At 39.1% G+C, this 19439-nt stretch overlaps 1 protein-coding gene and 1 long non-coding RNA gene across 2 annotated transcripts in view; one reads left to right on the forward strand and one right to left on the reverse strand.

Moving 5' to 3' along the window:
- COL4A1 (collagen type IV alpha 1 chain) overlaps nucleotides 1–12921 on the forward strand; it is a 204130-nt gene extending 191209 nt beyond the window's left edge. Inside the window, exons 46-52 of the mRNA XM_040425225.1 lie at nucleotides 1036–1164; nucleotides 1243–1341; nucleotides 1691–1903; nucleotides 2062–2239; nucleotides 9496–9610; nucleotides 9738–9910; nucleotides 11957–12921. Of these exons, the coding sequence (XP_040281159.1) occupies nucleotides 1036–1164; nucleotides 1243–1341; nucleotides 1691–1903; nucleotides 2062–2239; nucleotides 9496–9610; nucleotides 9738–9910; nucleotides 11957–12038 (989 nt within the window). The 3' untranslated portion in view covers nucleotides 12039–12921. The remainder of the gene's footprint in view (nucleotides 1–1035; nucleotides 1165–1242; nucleotides 1342–1690; nucleotides 1904–2061; nucleotides 2240–9495; nucleotides 9611–9737; nucleotides 9911–11956) is intronic.
- Nucleotides 12922–14731: 1810 nt separating this feature from the next.
- On the reverse strand, nucleotides 14732–18862 carry LOC120995797. The gene is made up of 2 exons (XR_005777672.1): nucleotides 16140–18862; nucleotides 14732–16090 (listed from the first exon to the last, which is right to left on the reverse strand). It is a non-coding gene; the product is annotated as an uncharacterized LOC120995797 (long non-coding RNA).
- Between the last annotated feature and the right edge of the window lie 577 nt (nucleotides 18863–19439).

Here is a 19439-nt window from a genome sequence, read left to right on the forward strand (position 1 = left end):
GGGAGGGGCTATGGCCACTGCGCCACCAATGAATATCGTTTATGCTTAATACAAACGCAGGCTGCGGGTGCCGGCCATATCTCATACCCGGCACCCAGCCTCTATGACTGCGCGCTGCGGTCCGCCGCTATTAACCCCTCAGGTGCCGCACCGTTCCATACCGTAGTGTATGGCTGATTTGGATGCTTCCTTCTATTAACCCTACACACTGCCACCGCTACTACTACTACTACTCGTAAACAGCCGCACACATACTCACTGCCTTGTTTGTTTCATGCTATGCTTCTACTGCTGCCACTACTATTGCTGTCACACATATACAGCTACACACAGATCTACTACCTTGTCTGTTCTATGCTGTGCTGCTATTGCTGTCACTACTATTGCGGCTACATGCCACTATTACCCTACCCTTTCCACATCTTTGCTATACTGCTACTGTTCCCAATTAAAGGGGAGAATTTTGACACACTAACACTTGTCTGTGTATAAACAGAGGCAGGCATGATTGTTGGAATGCTTGATGAAAACAGCACACAGTTTTTTCCAATAACATTGTGTGTGTTTAAACTCCATCTGCCCCAACAAGGGACTTTTTTTATTTTATTTGAAAAAGCATAATAAATGCAACAACACAGTGTGTTATTAAACAGTCTGTTTAACAAGGTCAACCATACGATTACCCATAGCTATATACTGTATGTGAGTGTCATTCTGACATTATTTGCTATTGTGCTCATTACATTAATGAGCTTAAATGGGTAGGGGGGAATAGAAAGAACACGAAATTAGAAGAAATAGAAAAAGACAAGAAGACAAGATAGAAAAAATATCCCAGGAGAGCTCACGGTGTCGTGTATCAATTTTCAGGGCAATTCGAGCACTGAATCTGGTAGAATCAATTTAGACACAAATCAAATCTTTTCGTTCGGACACAAAACTAATTCCAAAAAGTTTGCTCATCTCTATCTGCAAGTTAACAATATAGTATACAGTAACATTATAATATAATACATGGTTCTTTCTTCTCCTTAGGATCACAAGGCTCTCCAGGGCCTGCAGGTCAATTTCAGATATTCAAAGGAGACCCTGGCCCTCCTGGACTGCCAGGTCCCTCTGGTCCAAAAGGTTTTCCTGGTTTCCCAGGTCATAAAGGAGAGCAAGGTAAGTGTGTTGACTTAATCATCTGTATAAATAGAATACTATGTTCTGAAAATAAACACTTCACCTACTTTTCTATAGGCCCAGTTGGTGCAGTTGGCTTGCCTGGACCAAGTGGGGTGGCAGGAATAAATGGTATCCCAGGGCAGAAAGGAGAATTGGGTCCCATTGGCCCAACTGGTATGTTATTTTACATTTAATATTTTCTAAGGAAAGCATGGCACAACAAATATTTGTATTTCAGTATGATAACACAATCCAAAAGACATTATATAGAGAGATGAGGACTCAGGGAGGAACGGATCCGTTGTGCAGCCCATAGACTTTTATTATGATGGAATGAATAACAGAATGCCTATAAAGGCATTCAGTTATGCATTCCATCATAGAATTGTGTTATAGTCTGTGGTAACGGAATCCATAACGCAATTCACCTTTTACCAGTAAACGAAGTGTGAACGAATTTCAAAATATGAAATTCGCTCATCTCTAATGATATATATTTTCATTAGTGCCTTTAAACTTCTAGGTCCAAGAGGCTATCCAGGTCCACCCGGTCAAGATGGCTTGCCCGGCCCAATGGGCTTACCTGGTCAAGCTTCCATGGCTCATGGCTTCCTAATAACAAGACACAGCCAAACAATTGAAGTTCCCCAGTGCCCATTTGGGACTGTTCCAGTCTATGATGGCTACTCTCTGCTCTATGTACAAGGAAATGAAAGGGCCCATGGACAAGATCTTGGTAAGAGATTTATGCTGAATTTGTTTTATTCCATAAAATGTCAGTTATTGTTGTCCAATTTTCATCATTCTGCCATTAATTTTTTTTACTCCCCCTGGATAAATATTATTGATCATGCCAAACTTTCAGTATCTGTAATTACATTGTATGAATTCCAGGTGCTGCAGGAAGCTGTCTTCGTAAATTCAGCACAATGCCTTTTCTATTCTGCAATATAAATAATGTATGCAACTTTGCATCAAGGAATGATTATTCTTACTGGTTGTCCACTCCTGAACCGATGCCAATGAGCATGGCTCCTGTAACTGGGGAGAATATCCAGCCTTTTATCAGCAGGTAACCAAACTGATCTATTTAATATTTGAAGTCCTTTTTATAAAAATGACTATACCATGATTACACTGGATTCAAACTGGAAAGGCTGCCCTTTGTTTTGATTTTGTCAGATTTCTATGTAGATATGGGTATTTATCTTCTTTTTTATAGTTTATTCAGTCTTTTCGGTTTGCTGTCTTATAGTTTATTGGTCATACAATAATCTTGAGTCCAAACAGGGCACACATCTGGCAGCTTTTTCCTGACTGATTAGATCCCCTAGATAGTTTACAGAATTATGTGATATTTCTAAACATAGTAACATAGGGAGACATAAAAAAATGGTCCAGCATTTTCCCCAGTTGATCATGGGGGTAGGGGACCTGAATAAGGCTCCCTCTTGAAGAGTTTGGAGTACAGTTATATGGTAAGGCATTGTCCAAACCAACCAAACCTTTTAAAGAGGTATTCTGGTAATGCCAAGTTATCCCCTGCCAACAGGATAGGGGATAACTATGATATTGGTGGGGTTCCTACTGTTGGGACCTCAACAGGTCATGTAAAGGGGAATGGGGGTGGCTGAGTCTTTCAGAACCTTCTGAAATGAATGAACAAACAGGTTGAACATGAGCACTGCCAGTCATCTTTATAGGATCTACCAGAAATAGCTGAGTGCTGCTTGTGATTACTCCTTAACCCTTTAGCAATTTTGCCTGAGCTGTGCTCGGGCTTTTAGAAAACCTTAGGTAGCAGGGGAAGGGCTGCTTTAACATTTCATATCTTGGGCCCTGTAGAAGCTAGATATAGGATATCCCTGCAGGCTCCCCCACTCCCCCACTTTCCCTCTCCCTCCGGATCTGAGATCTTCCGTTATGGCATTCACCATATATGGGATAAATACATTTATAATTTAACCGCCTCACGTCCGCCCATAGGATATAAACGTCCTATGGGTGGACGTCTATTTCTGACAGCACGTTTTAAAACGTCCTGTCAGAAATAGCAGCTGCACGCTAATCGTGCAGCTGCTGATCGGGTTGCCCGCTGTCAGTGACAGCAGGGCAACCCTAAGACAAGGCAGGGACAGTTCCCAGGTGTCCCTGCCTTCACGATCGCTGCAGACACAGCGCTCACCGAGCGCTGTGTCTGCAGAGAAGGAAGCGCTGTGCGCTTCCTGTTCCGGCCCGGCGGTCATGTGACCGCCGTGACCGGAGAGTGCAGGAGCTGTGTGAGGTCTCTCAGAGACCTCGATCAGCCCTGCTGTGAGGCTGTACAGCGCAGGATTGCTGCTGTACAGCCTCTATAGGGGTGCATTTGTCCTGTAACTGGGGCTACTATGTCAGCCCCAGTTACAGGAGAAATCAACAGTGTAAAAAAAAATAAAAAGTGAAGTAAATGTCCCCCAGAGGTCTTGTATGACCTTATGGGGGACGAAAAGTGTAAAATAAAATAAAAATAAAATAAAAGGTTGAAAAAATAAAATAAAAAAAAGTTTCACATGTAAAAAAAAAAAAAATCCCAGGTAAGGAATAAAAAAAAAAATTTAAAATAGAAAAAATAACATAAAATAGACATATTTAGTATTGCCGCGCCTGTAAAAACCAGCTCTATAAAAATATCACATGACCTAACCACTCGGGTGAACACCGTAAAAAAATAAAAACTGTGTCAAAACAAGCAATTTTTGTCACCTTGCATCACAAAAGGTGCAACACCAAGTGATCAAAAACGCGTATGTCCCACAAAATAGTACCAATAAAACCGTCACCTCATCCCGCAAAAAATGAGCCCCTACATAAGAAAATCTCTCAAAAAATAAAAAAACTATAGCTCTCAGAACATGGACACATTAAAACATAATTTTTTGGTTTCAAAAATGCTATTATTGTGTAAAACTTTAATAAATGAGAAAAAGTATACATATTAGGTATCGCCACGTCCGTAACAATCTGCTCTATAAAAATGTCACTTGACTGAACCCCTCAGGTGAACGCTGTAAAAATAAATAAATAGAAACTGTGCTAAAACAACCAATTTTTTGGTCACCTTGCCCCATAAAGTGTTATAATGAATGATCAAAAAATCATATGTACCCAAAAATAGTACTAATAAAACTGGCACCTTATTCCCTAGTTTCCAAAATGGGGTCACTTCTTGGGAGTTTCTACTGTAAGGGTGCATCAGGGGGCTTCAAATGGGACATGGCATCTAAAAACCATGTGGAGTTCCTTATCTTCTGCGCCCTGCCGTGTGCCCATACAGCAGTTTACGACCACATGTGGGGTGTTTCTGTAAACCGCAGAATCTGGGTAATAAATATTGAGTTTTGTTTGGCTGTTAACCATCGATGTGTTAAAGAAAAAAATTGATTAAAATGGAAAATCTGCCAAAAAAGTGAAATTTAAAAATTTGATCTCCATTTTCCTTTAATTCTTGTGGAACGCCTAAAGGGTTAACAAAGTTTGTAAAATCGGTTTTGAATACCTTGAGGGGTGTAGTTTCTACAATGGGGTCATTTATTGGGGGAATCCACTATGTAGGCCCCACAAAGTGACTTCAGACCTGAACTGGTCCTTATAAAGTGGGTTTTGGCAATTTTCTTAAAAATTTGAAGAATTGCTTCTAAACTTCTAAGCCTTCTAACGTCCTAAAAAAATAAAATGACATTTCCAAAATGATGCCAACATAAAGTAGACATATGGGGAATGTTAAATAATAAATATTTTATGAGGTATCACTTTCTGTTTTAAAAGCAGAGAAATTGAAATTTAGAAAATTGCGAATTTTTCAAATTTTTGGGTAAATTTGGGATTTTTTCATAAATAAAGGTGAAATATTTTGACTCAAATTTATGACTATCATGAAGTACAATGTGTCACGAGAAAACAATCTCTGAATGACTTGGATAAATAAAGGCGTTCCAAAGTTATTACCACATAACGTGAGATATGTCAGTTTTGCAAAATTTGGCCTGGTCAGGAAGGGGGCAAAGGGCCCAGATGGGAAGTGGTTAATAGTATGGCCATTTTGGGACACGGCAGTGGCTATGATGTTTATTTTTTATTGTTTATTTTTATTATGGGGAAAGAAGATTGATTTGTATTTTTATATTTTTTTAATTAAAAAAGCTTTTTCCAAATTTTTATTTTTTTACCTTTTTAAGTCCCCTTAAGGGTCTTTAATATGCGCTCTTCGGATTGCTTCTCCCTTACACTACAATCAACTACCATTGCAATATATGGAAGATTTGCTTTGTTTCTATGAAATTAACCTGTATTAGCCTTGGTTCCTTCAGGGAGACCCAAACTATTAAAAAGAATGAACAGCTTCCCTTATCTCCATGTGGGGAAGTTTTAGGCCCCAGAAGCACAGCGTTCCTAGGTAGAGTCGCCTCAGATGCCGTGGTCACAATTGATAGCATCTGAGGGGTTGTGTCTGAGATTGGCATTGTCACTGATTCCAGACATTAGCTCTAGGTGTCCTACCTAACTATAGCAATTAATGCTTCAATCCTGGTCTCGTTTTAAAGCATAGATTGTCAACTTTTAAAAGACCAGACCTCTACATAGCCCAAGATATGAAAGGTTTAAAGCAGCCCCCCCCCCCCCCCCCTCTTTCAGCTAGCTGTGATCTCAGCCAGTCTGTAAGGGAGCAGTGGAGAGCTGACAGGCTGCATGGAGAAGAGAAAAAACATCCTGTCTCTTGACCTCAGGGGGTGGGTAACATGGACTTTTGCTCATGTTATCTATCCTCCTCCACTCTATCAATCAGAGAGCATACTTGATCTTTTATTGTCACATATGGGACTCTTTTTATCCAGGATGAGCCAAACTACCCCATTTATTGATACCATGACCCAGATTTTTACCAGCGTCTGGATTATGGTGTCAAGTCACACCAAACATGTGTAATCCCTCCCGAAAACATCAATAAAGTTTCAATTTTTTGCTGTTCCTCCTGTCCATATCCTATCTTTACCATAGAAAATGCAGTCTTCTTTTCTAGCGATATCTGTTACACACTACAGTAATAGCAATAACCATTATGACTAGAGAGGAATCTAATATAATAGGCGTCATACAGAAAAATAAAAACTTTTTGGGTCTTGGAATGCAATGACACAAAAACAGATTATTTTGTAAAAACAAGTTTAAAAAGTTATATTAACCCTTTCCTGATACAGTGATTTTCCGTTTTTGCATTTTCATTTTTCGCTCCCTGCCTTCCCAGAGCCATAACTTTTTTTTATTTTTCCATTCACATAGCCTTATGACAGCTTGTTTTTTTACAGGGCAAGTTTTACTATCTTATGCCACCATTTAACATGGGATACAATGTAGTGGGAAACTAGAAAAAAATTCCAAAATGGGTGGAATTGGGAAAAAACGTGATTCCGCCACAGTTTTATCGGTTTTGTTTTTACTGTGTTCATAATGCTGTAAAACTGACTTGTGATCTTTATTTTCCAGGTCAGTATGATTACGGCGATACCACATTTGTATAGTTTTTCTTGCGTCTTAATACTTAAAAAATAAATTAAAACTTTTGTTTTAAATGTTATTTTTTTTCCATCACCATATTCTGACCCCCATAGCATATTCCACCCATGGGAGGCATTCCTGCCTGCAAACTGGGCGCTTCCGGGTTTCCGGCTTCTCAGATGCCGTGGTTATATTTGACTACAGCATCTGAAGAGTTAAAGGGCAGCATTCGGCACTACCGCCAATTGCGTACATTAGCTGTCGGTGTCTGCTTTATGAAACAGCAGGCATCCGATAGCTATGTCGCTTGCTCCGCTCCAGTGCAGTCGCCATCTGTAAGACCTCAGGAAAGGGTTAATTATACTGGAATTTGAACACTGTAAAAAATAAACCGCCCAAAATAATGTTAAAATTGCAGATTTTTTTTCTTACCCACTAAAATAAAATAATATGTACCCCAAAATGGTTCCTAAATAAAACTGCAATTTATCCCACAAAATTCAATGTCTCATATAGCTAAATTGAATAAAAAAGTTGCGACTGCTCGAACACAGAGAGGGAAAAATGATACTGTCATTAAAGGGTTTATCCCACTTCGCCTTTTCATACTTACCTGCTGCCAGCGCGCCGTTCACTTCCTGGATTCTGGCTGGGGGCGGGCTTCATCTTGATTGAAGTCTTCTCCCGGCCGGGCCACACGCAGGACTGAACGCACAAGCCACCGCGCATGCGCCATGGTGACTTATTCCTGGCCAGTGTAGTATAGAGCCGGCGTGCGCGTTCGCGGCTCTGTACTATTCTGGCCGGGAAGAAGACACCATCGCGCCTGCGCGGCGTCGTGCGCGTTCAGGACAGCAAGTGGCTTGGCCGGGAGAAAAAAAGGAGTCTTCTGCGCAAGCGCGGCCACCGGGATTCTGGAGAAGAGCAGTGGCCGTAACCAGGGGAGACCGAATGACAACAATGAGGTAAGTGGGGATGAATTTTTTATCCTAAACGGTGGGAATTTGTTAATCAAATATATTTACAAAAATGATCACTGTCAAATCATTAACAGATTTAACAGTGATCATTATGATGGGATAACCCCTTTAAGGCTAAAATTAGTTTAAGGGGTATTCCCACCTCATTGATCCTATTTTAATTTGTTATAGAAGTGCCTGTGATCATTTTTGTAATTATGTTCCTTTAGTAAATCCCTACCTATCTTGGAAAAAATCTTTCAATCCTACCCCACTGTTGTCTTCTGGTATCCACTAGATACGGTCACCGTTTGTGTGCCGCATCAGTGGGCCGCGCCTGCGTAGAACACATTTTCTTCCCCCGGCCAGGCCGCACATCGCTTTCTTGAACGCTCATATCACTGTCTTGAACGTGCACGCCGCCGCGCATGTGCCATGGTGACTTCTTCCTGGCCAGTATAATACAGAGCCACGAACACACACACCACAGCGCACGCGCAATGGTGACTTCTTCCTGGCCGAGCATAGTACAGAGATGCGCATGCTCTGTATGCAGCACAGCTCTGTACTATACTCGGCCAGGAAGAACTCACCATTGCGCATGCACGGCGGCGTGCGCGTTCGAGGCTCTGTACTATACTGGCCAGGAAGAAGTCACCATTACTCATGTGCGGCGGCGTGCACGTTCAAGACAGCGATGCGCGGCTCAGCCGGGACAAGCCTTCAATCAAGCTCACTAAGCCCGCCCAGCCTCACAAGCCGGAAACCAGGAAGTGAACAGCGCAGCTCGCAGCAGGTGAGTATGAAATTGCTAGATGGGACAACCCCTTTAATTTATTAAGGGTTTAAAATGCACTTTAGTCACCTAAGTTGTGCGGCAACTACTGTATATTAACTTCAGACGTAATTTTAAATCTACAATAAAAAAAGTGACATTTTCAGGAGAGTTTTTCCAATTGTAAAGTGGCTGTTGAGGTTAAAGTGATTTCATATTTGGTTTTGCTTGTTCCTACTAAAGGCGCCCATTCACAGTAAAGTTGATGAAAATGGACAATTTCAACCATAACGAATGTTAGCTGGGTGAAGTTTATCAATGAATAATAGTTTTGGCCTACTAGAAATCCCACCAGTGGCATACCTGCAATAGAGGCAGACCACGCAACTGCTATGGGGAGAGGGGGGAGGGCAGCACGGAACTTGTTATTCTCTTCCCTGTATGAAAACACTGTACTTTGACGCAGTCACCACTAGGGGGAGAGCAATTCAAAGAGATTATTACAGGTTCCATGGCAGTTGTATTAATTCCTATTCACTGAGCCTCCCATAGTGGTGGCTACAGACAGCCAGCTAGCTTTGTAGTGGAAGAGAAGCAGATTTTTTTAATGTATTTTTGCCAATTTTCTGGTATAAATAAATTGAAAAACATGGTGTTCAGAATGAGCACCATATATTTGACATAAAAGTCGGATAAAGTTGGCAAGGCCAAAGGCAACTTTTTCTTATTACAATTTGTATTTAATTAAAATGTCTTGATAAAAAAGTACATTTGTCAGAAATCTGGGGAGTGATTGATGTGCATACACTGTTGGGAAACTATTTACAGGAGCCCATACTAAGTTTTGTTATGGAGCCCTGTGTACACCCCTGAGTCCCACCAATTTATTTCTAACTTCTAAGTTTAGTTGGCCTCTTTCTGAAATATGAGTCTTGGTTGGTTTCATACATATCAAAACTACAAGGCCTGTTCTACCATATTTTCTTGTATTACAGTAATTGGCTACAAGTTTATTGTTTCATACTTTACTGATGGTATACAACGATTGATTATTTTTAATAGGTGCAGTGTTTGTGAGGCCCCTGCTATGATAATGGCAGTTCATAGTCAAACAATTCAGATACCCCCTTGTCCAGGTGGATGGATTTCATTGTGGATCGGATATTCATTTGTAATGGTGAGTGCTTTTGGTGTGTATGTGGGAGGGGGGGGGGGGGGGGGGTTCCTGCCATGTTCTCATAGAGGTAGATTTCATGTTAAATTTGACTTTCATTTTCTAATTTAAATCTTCTTTATAATTCTAGCAAACCAGTGCTGGTGCAGAAGGCTCAGGCCAAGCATTGGCATCACCAGGGTCTTGTTTAGAAGAATTCCGCAGTGTGCCTTTCATTGAGTGCCATGGACGAGGGACCTGCAACTATTATGCCAATACTTACAGCTTTTGGCTTGCTACAATAGAGAGGAGTGAAATGTTCAAGTGAGTTGACAATTTTGCATTGAATCTTTGGTATATTTTAGTTAATTTTAGAAAAACTAGTTCAAATGTATGGACAAAATATGAATCTCTGGTACTAAATACATCAAATGATACACTTAGATATGGTTTCCAACAGAGAACGTTCTCAGCTATTATTTTTTTAATGCATCTTTGTACAGTAAATGGCTTGTCTAGTGAAAAGATTTTTGGAATCTGGGATGAAGTTCCATTCTCTGGGTCTGATTTTGGCATTTTTCTAATGTTTGTGCCTAATCTGGTGATGGTTTTCCCCCATTCTGTAGGCCTGTTAGTATTTTTAACTGTTGAATCAATCACAAATAATTACATGTAGATATATTCTACGTTTGCATATATTTGGGCATGTTCTGCATGTTCTTTTGATTTTTCTTGTCTGCAAGGAACAAACTTCAATATTTCTGGAAATGTTACTCCACTATTACAATTTACATGTTAACTTGATTATATTGAAAAGAAACATAACATGCGCAAAAGTTTGCAGGCATTTCTATGGGAATTATGTGTTTTTAAGGCTTCATGTACACGACCATATGTGTTTTGCAGTCTGTAAATTGCGGATCCGCAAAATATGGATACTGTCTGTGTTGGATCCGCATTTGTTAAACATTATGTGATATAGTAATAATTGGTATTTAATGTAAAATATTTTGTACACTACACACTGACATCATCTATATTAATACACAAGGATGATGGAAGATCTGTATGGATACGTCAAGGTCTATATTTTAAGATTTCCATATATATCACAATGTAAAGCACATACATTGTGTAAGATATGCCTAGATCTATGGTATATATAACTGACAGAGACAGACAAGGGAAGAAGGGGGTCTCCCTACTCTCTGTTGGGGGTTGCTGCTGGAAGAACAAGGACAAGATGAGAAGACACAAGTGAAGCCTATAAGAAGGAGGGCTCTGCCCTTCAGTAATGATACTTCAAGGACATCCATATTCACATATGGAACAATAGACTGTAAGATTTTCTTAAATTATTCTTGTAACCATTCAACTTCCATACCAGTCCTCCTCATTCCAAATAGCACATACATTATATTTGGAAAGGATAACCACATTTTTATATTTTACCACATTTTTTTCAGACCCATTGACTTCAATGGTCCGCATTTTGTGGTCAAGTATAGGACATGTTCCATTTTTTTGTGGAACGGACATATGGATGTAGAAAGCACTTGGATCATCTGTGTGCTTTTGGCATCCGTAAAAAAGCATGTTTTCTGATGCATTTTTAAAAAGCAGCACAAAAGCAACATGTTAACCCTCCCTCGGTTAACTTTTATTGGCCTTACAGTGTTCTCAATATTTATAACATATCGCTAGATATACCATAAATGTCAGCTAGTGGTGGACCCTCCGCAATCCTCTCCTATCTCCAGAATGGGGCCCCAAATTGCATTTGGCTATTTTCCGAAGTTCCATAGAAAAGAATGCGGAGCAAGCCATGCAAGTGCTGCCACCTCTCTATTTACCGCTATGAGACCGCGAGGCATAAAATAGCTGAGCTAGTGCTCGGGTTTTATCTGTATGTGCTGACTGCTAAGGAAGGACAATATTTTGTATTTAATTTTCAATGAAAAAGAAAAACCACCAAAAATTCTTAAACATAATTTTCTATGAATATTGAGTTAAAAATACCCCTTTCTGCTGGAAGTGTCCACCATTTCATTGTTTCATTTTTTTCACTGTGACAAATTCAGCAAATAATACGGCAGCATCAGCATTTGTAGATTAATGTCATATTTTATTTAATTCCCTGTTGAGGTTGCGTTACCTTCTTTTCACTTTGCAAATGCAGTTCATTACTTGCAATAGTTGATCTTTCATTGAATTCCCAAAAACTCTAATATCAGAATTTATATACTGTATTTAAGAGCCTTGCCGTGCAGCTGATCATTGATTAAGTATATTACAACATCACTTTACATGTGGTTAATCTGCTATCATAATTTACACAGACTAATTTGTTATCAATTTTTATTTCCATAGGAAGCCTACTCCGTCAACTCTCAAAGCTGGAGATCTCCGTACACATGTCAGCCGCTGTCAAGTATGCATGAGACAGACTTAAAAGACCAAAATTTTACACCAATGGTGCTATTTTTGTTATACAAGAAGCCAAATACTATATAATGTACCTCACTATTGTACAAGAAAAAGAGTAAAGTGCGTTATAGGAATTTCCATAACTAACTCTGTTCTAAATGGTTCTTGTCCAATCGAAAGGAAAGACAGCCAAGACTAGGTCCTTTTATTACATACAAGATGGCACTTTGAAATTACATAATGTTTATAACGCACTGATACTTTCCAGCAACAGAAGCCGATTCCTTAATTCATAAGGTGCTAGGAGATATACAGTGCCTTATGCTGTTGACTCCTCTTATTTTTGTACTATATTTTAGGTTTTGTTTAAGAAATATAAATATTTGTTAAAATCCTTGTATGTTTTTGATAAGTATATACATTTTCATTTTCTGTACAAAGAAAATCTTAGGCATGTTGTAACACAAGATCTGTTTTCTGACCTTTTTGGATATTATGTAAATGACAGCAAAATTCTCTGATATGTCCCAAGTTGCATTAGTTATTGTACAGCCGCTAAAAAGAACACAAGAAAATTGTTTCTAAGGAAGGTTGAGAAAGACTTGAGCTTGATGGCATACTAGTTGTACATGGAGCTGAGTGTCTGAAATATGGTGGTATTAATGTTGCATTTTTGTTTCCCCATATCATTCAGTATAGTATCTGGAATATTAAAAACATTATCATTCTTTTACACAGCAGAACAGATGCTCAATACAATAATTACATATAATAAAATACAATTTTCCAGCACTAAATTTATAGTTTAGTAATTTATGTTAGCAAAATAGTATATACTAATTTTGTTAATTGATATGTACATTTTTTTTTTATAAATATATATATAATGTATAATGTAACACTTATGAGACCGGCTTCCTGCTGTATTATGTGTGTTTACAAATTGATTCTACCACTTGGATTTGTAGGAATAACAATACCATGAAATATATTTGCATTTGGGTGTTTATTTTGATGATGGAGAGGCCAACAGTATATGTAGATTCTGGCCACCAGTGAGACCATGCATGTTTTGTATGGGGTCACTATTCAAAGGCACACTATATGGACAAAAGTATAGGGACACCTACACATTACACGTACAGGAAATCTTTATGACATCCTATTCTAATATGTAATTACTCTACACTCTTCTGGGAAAGCCTTCAACAAGATTTTGTTTTATGTCTGTGGGACTTTTGGCCATTTATCCAGAAAAACATATATGAGGTCAGACACTGATGTTGGATGAGAAGGCGTGGCTCACAATCTCCTTTCAAAGTTCAAAGGTGTTTGGTGGAGTTGAGGTCAAGGGCCTAGGTGGGCCAGTCAATTTCTTCTATGCCAGGGATGCTCAACCTGCGGTCCTCCAACTGTTGTAAAACTACAACTCCCATCATGCCCTCCTGTAGGCTGATCCGGGCATGCTGGGAGTTGTAGTTTTGCAACAGCTGGAGGGCCACAGGTTGAGCATTCCTGTTCTATACCATACTCATCCAACCATGCTTTTATGAACCCTGCTTTGTGGGGTCAGACACTGATGTTGTATGAGAAGGCCTGGCTCACAATCTCCTTTCAAAGTTCAAAGGTGTTTGGTGGAGTTGAGGTCAAGGGCCTAGGTGGGCCAGTCAATTTCTTCTATGCCAGGGATGCTCAACCTGCGGTCCTCCAACTGTTGTAAAACTACAACTCCCATCATGCCCTCCTGTAGGCTGATCCGGGCATGCTGGGAGTTGTAGTTTTGCAACAGCTGGAGTGCCACAGGTTGAGCATTCCTGTTCTATACCATACTCATCCAACCATGCTTTTATGAACCCTGCTTTGTGCACTGGGACACAGTCATGGTAGAACAGAAAAGGGCCTTCCCCAAATTGTTCTCACCAAGTTGGAAACATGCACTTGTCCAAAATGTCTTGGAATGCTAAAACATTAAGGTTCACTGGAACTAAGGGTCATACGCCAGCTAGACAGATAACATTCTCATGGCGTTCTCCGAACCCTGACTTATCCATCAGACTGCCAGATATAGAAGCATGTTTCATCACTCCACAGAGCATGTTTCCACTGCTCCAGAATCCATAGTCCTTTGCATCACTGCAACCAATTGTTCTAATTGTGTTTTGTAACGTAAGGCTTGCACACAGCTGCTCAGCCATGGAAACCTATGCCATGAATCTCACGGCACACAGATCTGTGCTTATGTTAATGCCAGGGCAGCTTTGAGTCAGCAAAGCTTTGACAACTTTTATGCATTATGTGCCTCAGAACTCGGCCACCCTGCCCTGTAACTTTACATGGTCTGGCACTTTGTGACTGGGTTTCTGTGGTTCTAAATGTTTCCACTTTGCAGTAGTACCATTCACAGTTGATTTTAGAATACCTAGAAGAAAATAAACTTCACAAACTAACTTGTTGCAGTGGTGGCATCCTATTACAGTACCATGCTTGAATTAAGTGAGCTCTTTAGAGCGACCTATTCTTTCACAAGTGTTTGTAAGCCTCTGTAAAGGCAGACTGCATAGCTATGTGATGGATTTTATACAAATGAGGCAATGAGATTGAATGATTGATCTGAATTCAATGATCAAAAGGTGTATCCCAATACTTTTGTCCATATAGTTTTTTTTAGGAATGAAACATTTTTACAGGGACATTTGTTCTAATTTTTTCTCATCCTAGCCTAATAAAACATTCCTATTACTCATAATAATCCTAAACCTCATTGTTTATACTCTACAATTAGAGTTATGCTGTAATTCAAGCAGGACATTTTCTGACAGAAGAAACGGATATTGGTCTGACAAGTTTAATTAATGGGTAAAAGCTGTGTAAGAAAAACAATAACATGATAAAAAATGAAGTGGGTAAATATAATATCCACTGTAGTTTGTTGTCACTTATTCCACTTGAAGGGTAGATTCCATGTACAAGAAATTATCAGTAATCACTAATGCTGGACTCTACAGCCGTTTGGTCACACCCAAGCAAAAATAAAGAGTTTCTGAATGTTACCAAACTGTATGGAAGTGCTTACCATGTTTTATGCGGTATAGTGAGACATGATATAAATCTGAAAATACATCCACATTTTGTTCATTCAACAACAGCTAAATATACAGTTTACATACAGTAAATGTGAAAAAGGTCATTGTTGCAGTTCTTGAGCCATGGTGTCTTTTTCTGCACCCCCTTTCTGTTACAGTAAATATTAGTAGATGAGTTTTGCTTTCAACTGAACTAATATAAGAACTCTGGATGGACAATAAACAGAACCTGGTGCATTATTGGTTTGGTTATTTGGTGCTTTGAAGTCAGTGCATGGAGAATAAGAAAGTTATTGGGTTGTCCTACACTCCTACACAGGAAACATATTTAGCAAAGTGCTGGACAATGTTTAAAAAAAGAGAAAAAAAAAAACACCTTGACACAAAGTCCAGCACCCCGGCCCCTGTACCCTCCACTTCCAGTCCCCACTGGACCAGAAGTAGTGACATACCATATACATGCACGTAAATGCTGACGTTTGCATGACAGTCATGTGACCGGAAGTGAACGTAGTATTGTAAAATCAAGTTTTTTCTTTCTTAAAAAGCAGTCTTCTTGCACCATATATTTTGTGATATGTTGGGGAAGCTGAAAGGTAAGGAAAGACACATCTGTATAGCATGATTGGGGGGAGAACAACTCCATTATTAGGCATCTGTTAGAGCACCCCATTAGTTATTTCCTGTATTTATGTCTCATTATGAAATCACATAGGTACAGTAGGTCCCATTAGAAGTCTATGAGTTGATTATTGTAGCCACATACAACTTGTGTGCATGAGGACTAAATTTGAGTGTGGTAAAACATTTTGGAAAACCTGGCATGTGTCATTATAAGAAATTATAATTTATTACATACCGGAGGACTCACATTAGAAGGATACTGCTTCCTTTTTGGATCTAAAGATGGAGCATGGACATCACAGACAAGTTTATTAACACACATGCACCTCTTAATCATTTTAATAATTTGGCTGCATGTTACTCTGACACCCTTTTTTACTAAAGTACAAGCAAACACAACACAACATCACTCTGCAAACATAAAATACATGAACTAATGCATCATTGACTAGACAAAAAGAATATATTTTCAAAATAATTTGTGCCCATCCACTACGGCAAGGGGACCTCTCTCTGGCCTTTTCACTAAGACTGGCATGTGAAATGCCAGTCTTTAGTAAATTATCCCCTGTGATTTAGAATCAAATCATACGGTTGCATGCAGAAGACACCATGCCCCCAGAACACTGACAAATGAACCAATATTGTTGGATTTTTCCAATTGTTCAAGTAATTTTATGCATTTTAGGCACGAAGTCCTCAGAAGAGCCATGTGCATGTAGGCACCATGGAAGCACACAAAGTCTCTGTAGCTGTGTACCATAGAGCCAGTTTACGCTGTATATCACTGTATGGTGCTCTATACAGTGCTGTTACATAATAATTCTCTAGAAATGCTTCTAGAAGAGATTAGCTCCATAATTATGTGTCTGATGAAGCAGGCCACGGATTTTAGGTGTATTAAGGTGCAGTAAAAGCCTATTGGAGTGTAGGGTGCCATATTTAGTTCTGAGTGTTACAAATGTAGATGAGGCCTTAATCTCATTTTCAGGTTACGCTAAACTAATTTAGTCACTAAGTACATACAGTGATATCACTGTCCACTGTCTGCTCTAACACAAACCCTACTGAAAAATACTCTGCAGAATGAACTGAATTTCATCATATATATATATATATATATATATATATATGTTAGTCCTTTATGGGCCCAGTGATACTGAACCTAGGTACACATGAGGTTCACCCTCATAAATAGTCTAATGTTTTTTCTATGTGCTATGGATTCCGCACCAATGTAATATATGTTTAGTGAGTATTTTACAGGGAAATTCAAAAAACACCCTTTACAGTTGTTAAGGCGCCTTATGTGTTCTTGATGTGCATAACATAAAACATTCAGTCTTTAATAAATCCTTGTGTATTTTTTTTACTGACTGACTACGTTAAATGTACAGCTGTTCTCCGAAAATGCAATGTGCAGTTTGTGTTCTTAGTATGTAAGACAAATTTAATGCAATGTTACCTAATTCTCATAAAAAGCTATAATCTCAATTAGAAACATGCAGAGTTATGAACCTGAACCAGAAATCGCATATCGATGTGATCAGACAATATGTAGCACAGTTTAAAGGGAATAAGTTAAAGTAACGGCATCAGGGTTGCCAATCAGGATTTTTCTTTTTTTTCTGGACAATTTAACCTAAAATCACAGACAACCAACATATTTTATGGACAAATTGGAAAACCATAATGAATGATAAAGATTATAAGTAATGCATGTCTATAGCTCATTATACTGATAAGTACTCATTACCAGGATTTACTGTGAGCTGTAAAATGATGATAATTACCACCAAAATAATCTAGTCAAGTACCTGCAGCCCAAAAAAATAATCACGGACACATCTATTTTTTTTTTACAGACACAGGAAAAAAGTCACCTATTTTTACAGACTGTCCAGAAATTTCTGGATGGTTGGCAACCCTGAATGGCATACCTCAGGTTAAATTGTAACTTCCATTTCAAATAACTTTAAGGCAGACATTGAAGTAGATGTTGTTTCAGATACTTCATATACTCTATCAATGTGGTATATTTCTGCCTCCGACTTTCATATATTGCCTAGCACAAAGTTTCCGGTACTGTGTATGGTAACACTAACTGGATCTACAGTATGTCCATGTGATTTGTGTGTCAGTTTCCTCCCGACTCCCTGATTTTGCTATAGCTACATGGTGATGTATTTATTCCACAGTATGTAACGTAGCATAAGAACATAAAACATACTTATACATAATGATAGGCAGAGCAATGCAGCGTCCAATCTAGTGATAGCAAGGCATTCAAGAATAGATAAATATGGCCAACATTCATGCTTGCCAAGGCCAACAGAATACGTATGATGAATAGTATACACTCTTTCCATTAGTTTAAAGTAGCAAACAAAAGAAGGCAAGACAACCTTTTTGTAAACTGTTGTAGTTATCCGATAGGTGGTGCTAATGCTCTGCTTTCTTTTTCTGTGGGTAAGGAGTCTAATTATTTTGATGAATTTTCAAATGTGTTGCAGAATAACAGCACAGTCTTATACACCCTTAATATTCTGTAACTGTTATGCTCCTGTGCCAAACAAAGCACAACGTATATAGAGACATTATTAAAAAAAAGACATCCAATTGTCACTGGTATAAAATAGCCTGTACTCCTTAGAGCTGCTAAGAGGTGCTTGGTTACAGTACTTGAGCCACTGATCTATTTCCGTTTATGATCCTATTTGAATCAAGCTTCTATATTCTCCTTCTGATAGTTCACCCTTATGATAGGTTTACTGGCTGTGCTATGAAGGCTCCATCAAGTCATGGCATGAAATGGTTAGAACCATCGGCATGGTACCAAATATATACGTAAAATATAAATATGTACACAGTCAGGGGCATACACAGATCCCATACAGCTCCATAGAAAACCGTAGCATGCCCCTTAAATAACTTGTATGACAAATTATGATTTTTGTATATGAAGTGGAGGAAAGTTTTAAATAAAAAAGGACTGCTTTGCCTCACCCGCTGAAGGGTCCATTCAGACATCGATAAGTCTTTTGCGGTCTGCTAATTGAGGATCTGAAAAACATGGATACCAGCATTTTGCAGACTGCACATGGCCGGCCCTGTGATAGAAATGCCTATTATTGTCTGCGATTGCGAGCAAGAATAGGACATGCTTTATTTTTTGGCGGGGCCGCGAAACGGAACTATTTATGCGGACAGAACACGGTGTGCTGTCTGCATCTTTTGCGGCTCCATTGAAATGAAACTACAGAACGGATGTGGACCCAGAACTATGGACGTGTGAATGGACCCTTACCCAACTTGTGTGCCTGAAAAATTGGAACAGATGCTTCTGATCATTCTGAACAATCTATTGGTCATTAGATTTACACCAGACAACTTGCATAAATACATTGATCAATCACCCTCATACAGCTCTAAATTCTCAGATTTTCTTCAGTACATAACGGAACAGTCTGCCTGCAGCCACCACTAGAGGAAGCTAAGTGCATAGAAATGTATACATTTACCCTTGAACTAAATGGAAGCTGGCTAAATCTGTGCACTGAGCTCCCCCTAGTGGTAGCTGCTAGAAAATACCCTAGATATATGTTGGTAACAGAGGATTGTCAACACTGCACAGCTCTTCCCTCCAGTTCCCATGGTAGGTACGTCAATGGACACAGTTTTTATGCATAGTTGCTAGGAGGTGTTGGGAGAAATGCTTA

The sequence above is a fragment of the Bufo bufo genome, chromosome 3 (genome assembly GCF_905171765.1).
Source record: "Bufo bufo chromosome 3, aBufBuf1.1, whole genome shotgun sequence".
Classification (NCBI taxonomy): domain Eukaryota; kingdom Metazoa; phylum Chordata; class Amphibia; order Anura; family Bufonidae; genus Bufo; species Bufo bufo.